At 38.2% G+C, this 9,704-nt stretch overlaps 1 protein-coding gene across 1 annotated transcript; it reads right to left on the reverse strand.

Annotated features, from left to right (window-relative positions):
- Positions 1-4,433: 4,433 nt before the first annotated feature.
- On the reverse strand, positions 4,434-6,616 carry DEFB129 (defensin beta 129). Its single transcript, XM_068986691.1, has 2 exons — positions 6,559-6,616; positions 4,434-4,888 (listed from the first exon to the last, which is right to left on the reverse strand). The coding sequence occupies exons 1-2, from the start codon at positions 6,614-6,616 to the stop codon at positions 4,434-4,436; spliced, it is 513 nt and encodes a 170-aa protein (XP_068842792.1).
- Between the last annotated feature and the right edge of the window lie 3,088 nt (positions 6,617-9,704).

The raw sequence follows: 9,704 nt of genomic DNA on the forward strand, positions 1-9,704 counted from the left end.
TTGGCTGAATAGTGACAGTTTTGTCATTGGTAAGGCTATAGCCAGGCAAGGAGAAATTCTTTCCTTTTCCTGTTGGGTAGTAAAGTAGTAAAGTATTAACTTTCTTCTTGTTGATAATGCAATTAACCTTGAGTGGTAGAGTACTAGAGCTCCCCCTTCTGACCTCTCGGCTCCATTTTGCAAGATGTTTCCATTGATTAATTTTCAGGGGTGGCAATGCAAAATTCCATAGTCACTCTGGAAACTGGTTTTCAGTTTCCTTTAAAGTTAAACGTACTTTACCATAGAACCTAGCAGTCTTACACTTGGGTATTTACCTTAGTGAAATGGAAACTTTTAATAACACAAAAATATATAAGCCAAATGTTTATAGCAATTTTATTTATGTTGGTCAAAAAAACTACAAACAAACCAAATGTCCTTTAGTGAGTGAAAGGATAAAAAACCAGTATTAAATGTTTAGAATACAATACTATTTAGCAGTAAAAAGGAATGTATTATTGATATTAATATATTCGGGAAACTTGGATGAATCTTAAAGCCATGTTAAATGAGAGAAGTCAGCCTCAAACATTCCATTTTTGTGATATTCTCAGAGAAGGCAAAACTACAGGGATGAAAAATAGATCACTGGTTGCCAGGAGTTATGGTGCAATTAGAGTTTGAATACAAAGTAGTATATTTTAGAGTGATGAAACAATGTTCTGTTTGTGGTGATGGTTGCATGAATCTAAAGATGTTAAAATTCATAGAACTGTACACTGAAAGGAAAAAGAGCCAAATTTACCCTATGATATTAATAAGTTATGGACTTCCCTGCTGGCTCAGATGGTAAGGAATCCAAGAGAATCTGCCTGCAATGTGGGAGACCTGGGTTCAATCCCTGGGTTGGGAAGATTCCTTGGAGAAGGGAACGGCTACCCACTCCAGTATTCTGGACTGGAGAATTCCATGAACCATACAGTCTACAGGGTTGCAAAGAGTCGGACATGACTGAATGACTTTCACTTCACTTTTTATAATAAATTATAGAAAATAAATAATTGTATCATCCTATACTTATTGTTCTTCAGCTTCCTTTTTAAAATTTAACATGTCTAAGAGCTCTTTTTATATCTAAAAATATAGATCTCCATTATTTTTTTCTAATTTTACATAACTTTATATATATGAACATACAGTGGTTTAGTTAAACCTTTTGATTGACCCTATTGGGGCTTCCAGCATGACTCAGTTTGTAAAGAATCTGCCTGCAGTGCAGGAGACCCAGGTTCTATCCCTGGGTCGGGAAGATCTGGAGAAAGAAATGGCAACCCACTCCAGTATCCTTGTCTGGAAAATCCCATAGACAGAGGAGCCTGGTGGGCTGCAGTCCATGGAGTCGCAGAGTCTGGCATGACTGAGCAGCTAGTACTTCCTATTGATGAACATGTATTTTACTTTTCCTGTCAGAATGAGAGATTATTTCAAATGTCTGTTACTTCAAATAGCTCTTCTATTTGTGGTTATGCTATCAATTCAATACACACTTTACCTGTTTATATTAGGTAAAATATTTAAATAATTAATTTCTAAGTCAAATCTTCAAAACAGGATATATTCAGAGAAGTCTAGCTTCTTTTAAAAACCTCTCCTCTTTCTCATTTCTTCCTCTTCCTATAGATGGGCATTTAAAAATTTTCCTCCCATTTAAAAACAGATGTACCTAGTGCTTTTGTTTCTGTCTCCCCTCCCCTCCATCACTCTCTTCTCAATATGGAGAATTTCAGGTTACTTAAGGTTATTAAAGTGAGGAACAAGACAGCAGCAAAAGCCAGAGGCAAGAACTTCTTGCCTGAAGGATGGGGACATGCCTGGGGAGAGTGCAGTGGGGTGGATAGGACAGAACTACCTGTGTTACTCGCCTGGAGCTCCAGTATTTATTAGACTTCAGATGAGATCTGAAGTTGGGCAGTGGGCAGATGATAAAGCAGAAAGCTCTGCCATCAGGTCAAACAGATTTGGTTAGACTGTCTAACTGGCTACTGGGTAAATTTACTGAGTACTCATGGAATATCTAGAAGATTAGCTCCCAGTCCTTGAAAATAGGCCTTCTAGCTACTTGGCAAAAGTGAAGCAAAACAGGGACAGCTCTGTACTGTTCCTGTGATTTTAACTTGATACAATATACTTTAGAGAGCAGTTTGTTGATAAACATCCAATCTCCAAAGCGAAATTAAAGAGAACAAAACTATGACAAACCTAGACAACATATTAGAAAGCTGATAATATGGTTATTATCAGCTGACAAAGGTTATTATTCTAAATTTAAAGAAACCACTACCATATAGCTTTTATTTTCTAAATCTTCAAGTTAAAAGCATTTACTGTCTTGCAGTTGTTTTTCTGGTTGTGAATGCTTACCATAGATTTGCTGCAGTAATCTTAACATAAAATCTTTTGTCAGCTAGATAGCCAATTGCAGCTGTTCCCAAAGCAATGATAATCGCTGTGGTCCTTTCAACTCCTAGTGCTTCCCAGGTGGCTCAGTGGTAAAGAACCCACCTGCCAACACAGGGGATGTAGGAGAGGTGGGTTCAATCCCTGGATTGGGAAGATCCCCTAGAAGAGGAAATGGCAACTCATTTCAGTATTCTTGCCTGGAAAATCCCATGGACAGAGGAGCCTGGCAGGGTACAGTCCATGGGGGTGCAAAGAGTAGGACATGACTGAACACAATTTAACCCATATGCCGGAATTTGAAGTCAAACTCCAATTGTTGTCACTTGAGAAGTGTGTGCACAGGGTGCTGAGCACAAAGGGACTCCTTTATTTTCACCCTAAAATAGCAACTTTTGGTATTTATTAGTAAATTCAAACCCAGTTTGTGTGTAAAAATTCAAATTGTCTGACAATTGTTAAACAATTGTTCCATGCTTATTGCCTTTTACTATGCATTCTGTGGCTTTTATTCTCAGAGTTAACAATAAAACAGTCACATCTTACTATGAAAGTGAATGAAAAGTGAAAGTCATTCATCTTCTACACATCTTACTGTAACTTTATATAAACTGATATCTTTGATTCAAGTATACAACTTCTACTAAGGTTTCTCAATTTTCCTTATTGACAAACCCAGAATGAAGGCAAAGAGGCTTGGAGTCTTTTAAGAGGCATCTGTTGTTCCTACCTTTAATTTTTACCCAGAGCTCAGCAAGAAGGAGGAAAAGGATATCATCTCTCTCTTACTCTTTTCAATATTCATTTTTATTTATTTATTTGGCTGTGCTGGGTCTCAGTTACACCAGCTGGGATCTTCGATCTTGGCTGCAGCATGCGGGACATTTAGCTGTGGTATATGAACACTTAGTTGTAGCATGTGGGATCTAGTTCTCTAATCAGAGACTGAACCAGGGCTGCCTGCTTTGGGAGTGCAGAATCTTAGTCAATGGGCCATTAGCGAAGTCTCAATACCATCTCTTTATGTCTCATTAGTCTGCCTGGGCTGCTATAACAAAATACCATAGGTTGGGTGGCTTTAATAAGAGAGATGGATTTCCTCATAGTTCTAGAGGCTGGAAATTTAAGCCACATGGGACTCTCGAGCACTTGAAATAAGACTAGTATGATGAAATATGCTGTAACAGTAATATACATAAGAAATTTCAAAGACATAGTACCAAAAAAATAGGCAAAATATTTCAAATAATTTTTACATTAATTGCACACTGAAATGTCAATGCTTTGAACTTACTGCATTAAATAAAATGTATCATTAACATTCAATTCACCTATTTATTTTTACCTTTTTAATGTGGCTACTTGAAAATTAAAAATTACCTCCATGGTTTGCATTTGTGGTTTGGAGCCTGTATCCACTGGAAGCACTGCTTTACCTGTCATCCCTTTGGGAATCTGGTTGAATATGCCTTGGATCAGAGACAAAGTCATATCTTCTCCTTCCCCCCACCCCATATTTTTATCTTAAGTGGCCTCATGAATTTCTTTTGCGGAGAAAGTAAACTTGGTCTCCCCACCTTATATGGGTCTTTCTATGGGGAAAAAAAAATCTATGGAAAAAGAAAATATGTTTACTGTTTTCATTCCTATCACCCCAAGAAAAACACATAATACGAGAACCATAAATTTTTATTACAGAGGCTTACTTTGGCCCATCAATGGGTTAAATTCAACACAGCCAGCATTTCTGTTGCTCACTTTCTCCTGAGCATGTAAACTAAAATTCTATTATTTTCTAGCTCTGTCTCTTCTGTGAGGCTCCTGTGAGAAAGATAAAATTATATAAACTGTGGGTGCTTGAACAGTGTTTATTGAATGACTGATAACAGAGCAAACAGTTCTATGTCTCAGTTTATAGATAGAATAGATAAAGAGGAACTTGGTGTTTTAAGAGAGAGACCCAAATCCTTGCTCATCTGCTTCTCCAGCTCCAGTCATGCTGTTGGAAGTGTATACGATGGAGGTGGTGCTGGTGGTGGGGAGTCAGTGCCTGAATCTCTTCTTTTTTTGGTAGAAGTAGCAGTGTGTATTATCTTCCCTGAGTTCACGGGGTTGGTGGTGGCAGAGTTCACAATGGTGGCATTTGGGATGATAATGGTGTTGACGTTGGCAAAAGCATTGGCACTTTTGATTTTGGGCAGAACAGATAAATTATGATGTTTGGTCTGCATCATGACACTAAAATTTTTGGTAATTTTTAGCACTTCCTGAGAGTCCTCTTTAAGCATGTGGAGCATTTCATTTTGTATGTAGTTTTTTATCAGTTGAACCACTTTTGATCTAATACAACATTTTTTCTTTTTGCATTTATCTAACTCTTTTTCATCCATGTTGCAGTGGTCTTTGCATCTCCCCAAACCCATTACGCATCTTCTCAAGCCAAAATATTCTGCACAAATAAAACAGAAAACAATGTGCTAAGGTTAATAACTAGATGTGATATTAAAATTGCTAGAGCGAGAGGAATAGAGTCAGACTGAATTTGTTAATGCTAAATTTAAAGTACAGTGGTTAGGGACATTGATGGAGGCAACAGGCAGGCCAAGAGAGTCTTTGTATATCTCTGAAATCCAGAATAAATCCCTAGTCTCTTCTCATTGAATAATTAAAACCTTAAGAAGAAAAGGAAACTCATTTGCTTCAGGGTTAAGATTTTAGATCTCCAATATATAACATCTTAGGCACTTGTTGAGTGTCATTATCTCTTCCCAGGATCCTAGGAAATACAGAGAAGAGTAAAATCTCTCATAAAAGTAACCCAAGAAAGAGTTTCAAGAGAGAATCAACTGGACTTTTCAGAAGTTCTGGCTTCTTGCCAAACTCAGTGGTCTATGACCTCACCCTCCTCGACAATCACTTGACCTGTGGTTATTGCAGCATGGTGTTCTATCATTTTCATCCTCTTTGGACACTATGTCCCTCAGAGATCTTATTTATTATCACAGCCTTAACCTCATCTCTATGAAGATAATTCCTGCATGGTTATCTCTCTCTCTAAATCTCCTGCTTAGTGTAGTGTCTCATCTTCATCTGTTGGATGTGTTTCCATCCTAATGGTTCATCTATTTTTTTTTTTCCAAATCCAGAAGCTTCTCCTTCACTCAACAATTCAACAGATTTTCCATAAAACACAAGAGATTTATGTAGCACCTACTGTTCACAGGCATTTCAATATTGTGTCTCACCAGAGAAAACACAGTAAAATACTTGTATTTTAAGCAGCTACACTGATTAACCTTATCTTATGTGGGATTTGAGACTCAAATTTGACTTTACCAGAGATGACACAACCATACTTACTTATATTATAACCCTTTACTTAGGGTCCCGAGATAAAAAAATTAGACAGGTCTTTGACTACTCTTTTACTTTCCCTTCCTTGACCCCTTGCCCGTTTAAAATCTGGATGATTCTTGTATTCTGAAACAAGTCTCAATGCTTCTGTCTCCATTGCAGAAAACAATGGCCAATCTTCTGACTTAGCCATTTGCCCTGATGTGTTCCTAGAGGCTCTTGTGGGTAATTTGGGGGTTTCCAGTAAAACAAAGGCTGAGAGAAGGAATGGAACTCTGTAGAAGTCTGAAAAAGTTGAGATGGAGAACATAGACCTGTTCACTGAATCCTGAGAGTAGATTTTTTTTTTTTTGAGCATAATTTTAAGGTCTTCCTTCTTATTACACCAAAGTATAAACTGACCAAACCTTTTACTTAGAGATAGTTTAAGTTAGAAATAGAGCAAAAATGGGGTAGACTTGGCTGGAATCCCAGGTGATAGCTATGTAGGGGGCAAGGAGGCAGTTTTATATACTGAATAATTTCTGAGTTCACAAACAATACCCTATTTCCTTTGTAGCTCCATGTGTATCCCCATCAGACACAGTCTGGGTTTGGAGCCTGTGGGACTACATGACGGATGGTGAATGACTGATGCAATATAAACTTTTCGGCTGTATCTTTGGGCATCTCATTTTCAGTGTCTCTTTGGGTTTCCATTATCCAGGACTGCCAAATCTCTGCTTCCTCCAACCACTCCCTCTTAGACCCAGGATTTCACATTACCTGTGTTCACCTTCCACTGTAGCATGAGGCTGGCAAAGATAGGGAAAAGGAGCTTCATGGCTGGGTGTCAGAGAAGAAGCCTTGGATCTGGGTTCATATTCTTGAGCTCCAGCCTTTATTGGCATCTTCATGGCCTTAGGCTCTGAGCAGTCAAGTGCAGCCAAAGCTCACGGCAGTTGTGTTTTCTATGAATCTGTTTGAGAATCAGTTCAGTTCAGTTGCTCAGTTGTGTCCGACTCTTTGTGACCCCATGGACTGAAGCATGCCAGGCTTCCTTGTCCATCACCATTTCCTGGAGCTTGCTCAAACTCATGTCCACTGAGTCAGTGATGCCTCCCAAACATCTCATCCTCTGTCGTCCCTTTCTCCTGCCTTCTATCTTTCCCAGCATCAGGGTCTTTTCCAATGAGTCAGCCCTTCCCATCAGGTGTGGCCAAAGTATTGGAGCTTCAACTTCAGCATCAGTCCTTCCAATGAATGACTACGTGAATACCTCACAAGAAATTTCCTGTTCTTAATCCTGGGAGGAATTATAAGACACATAAGACAGGAAAGAAAACACAAGCTCTTTACATCTCTTAAGATTTATTTAAGGTATCTGCTTTACCATTTGTGAGCCTAGAGTTAGGCCTGAGGCATTTAATGTATGAGAATCAGAAGAACAGGGCTTGCTATAGCCATAGACTCCTGGAGGATACAGACTTTGTCTTTTCTGTACTGTTTTCTCCATGGGTGCTGAATTAACATGAGAACTCAATACATGTTTGTTGAATTAGTTTGTGGGAGGCAGTTCTTGGCATAACTTTAGCTTCTTAAAAAAAAATGAAATGTAATTAACATATAACATTATATTAGTTTCAAGTAGAAGTGAAGATGTTAGTTGCTCAGCCATGTCTGACTCTTTGTGACCCCATGGACTGTACCCCGCCAGGCTCCTCTGTCTGTGGAATTTCCCAGGTAGGAACACTGGAGTGGGTTGCCATTTCCTTCTCTAGGGGATCTTCCTGACCCAGGGATCAAACCCAGGTCTCCTGCAGATTCTTTACTATCTGACCCACCAGGGAATGATTTGATATCTGTATATATCCTCAGAAGTGGAATTGCTGGACTATATGGTAGTTCCATTTTTAACTTTTTGAGGTGCTTCTATATTATTTCTAGAGTGACTGAACCAATTTACATTTTCACCAACAGTGTACATAGATTCCCTTTTCTTCTTACTGTTTTTATCCTTGCCAACATCTATCTTGTTTTCTTGGTGACAGATATTCTAACCGATGTGAGATGATATCTCATTGTGCTTTTGATTTGCATTTTCCTAGTGATTAGTGACGTTGAATGCCTTTTCATGTGCCTGTTGGACACCTGTATGTCTTCTTTGGAAAAATGTCTATTCAGATCCTCTGCCCATTTTTTAATTGATCATTTTTTTTGGCATTGAATTGTCGACTTTACACATTGACATCACCAAATTGTCAATACCAAAATCAGATTGATTACACTCTTGGTAGCCAAAGATGGAGAAGCTGTATACAGTCAGCAAAAACAAGACCTGGAGCTGACTGTGCCTCAGATCATCAGCTTCTCACAGCAAAATTCAGGCTTCTTAATAAATAGTGGTCCAATATTTCTACAAGTATTCAGCTGGTTAGAATATATATATATTTTTCTACACTTCTTTTTGGAACTTGACCCATTATTTCTTGCTGAAATATTTCAGAGTGAAAGTCGCTCAGTTGTGTCTGACTCTTTGCAACCCCATGGAATTCTCCAAGCCAGAATACTGCAGTGGGTAACCTTTCCCTTCTTCATGGGATCTTCCCAACCCAGGGATTGAACCCAGGTCTCCCACATTGCAGGCGGATTCTTTACCAGCTGAGCCATAATTCAGGTAAATTATAAATATAATATTCCATTTCTATACATTCTAGTAAACATTTTTTTTGAAAAAAAAAAAAGGGTTATTTTCCAACATAGCCAACATAATATCATCACACTAGGCAAGATTAATAAAATTTCCATAATATTTAACAATTACTACTCACTCTATTTTCAAATATCTTTTATTAGTCCAAATTTTTTTTTTAAACAACTGATTTGTTCACACTAAAATTCACTCCAAGACCAGTCAGTTTGAAGCTTTCTCTAAATTAACATCAGATTTGCTTGACATAGGTGTGTCAAGAACTGATTTTTTTCTTTTGGCTGTGCAACATGGCTTTTGAGATCTTATTAAATAGTTCCCCAACCAGGGATCAAACCCAGGCCCTCAGCAGTGAAAGTTCTGAGTCCTAACCACTGGACCCCTGGGGAATTCTCTGATGTGATTTTTAATCTTGGAAGATACTGTGCACATGCATTTTTTTGAGAGTTGCCCACACAGGGTAAAAACTGTAACCGTCTCTACTTCCTTTTGAATTTTTAAGATTTTCCTTGATACTAGAGAATTCTTTGGTCAGTCTTTTGAAGTCTTACAGAACAATTATGAAAGTATGATGTTTGTCATTTCCTAGGAGTTCTTTTAAAGTTTTGAAACTCGTGATATTTGGATAGCTAGTAAGAAAATTTGCTTTGTCCACTAGGTGACACTTGAAATCTGGAATGCATGAATTTAACATGAATGGAAGTCAATGAAAACCAGAGCTTAGCCATTCATGGAGCTTATGATTGAAGAAAAGGGGAAATATGCATGACTGCAATGGGTTTTTCAAAGTCTGCAGAAATATCAAATGGAGTATTTTAACTGGGAAAAATGCCTAATATCCTTTATTGCCTTAGTCTGATATGATGGGTAGATTAAGAACAGAATTTTGACTAACCTGAAAATTTATCCATAATTTATGAAGTTTATTAATTTTATTGCTCCAAACATTTTCTAATTTGTTGTTGCTCAGTTACTCAGTCGTGTCTGACTCTTTGCAACCCCACGAACTGCAGCATGTTAGGCTTCCCTGTCCTTCACTGTCTCCTGGAGTTTGCACAAACTCATGTCCTTTGAATCGGTGATGCCACCCAACCATCTCATCCTCTGTCTTCCCTTTCTCCTCCTACTTTCAATCTTTCCCAGCATTAGGGTCTTTTCTAATGAGTTGGGTCTTTGCATCAGGTGGCTGAAGTATTGCAGCTTCAGCTTGGGTCCGTCCAAT

This window comes from Capricornis sumatraensis, chromosome 15 (genome assembly GCF_032405125.1).
Source record: "Capricornis sumatraensis isolate serow.1 chromosome 15, serow.2, whole genome shotgun sequence".
NCBI classification, from domain to species: domain Eukaryota; kingdom Metazoa; phylum Chordata; class Mammalia; order Artiodactyla; family Bovidae; genus Capricornis; species Capricornis sumatraensis.

Bases quoted from the DNA above. Each gene is read 5' to 3' on its own strand.
- DEFB129 (XM_068986691.1), bottom strand. From the start codon at position 6,616: ATGAAGCTCCTTTTCCCTATCTTTGCCAGCCTCATGCTACAGTGGAAG. The intron at 4,889-6,558 runs GTAATGTGAAAT...TTATTTGTGCAG, and splicing joins ACAGTGGAAGGTGAACACAG to AATATTTTGGCTTGAGAAGA.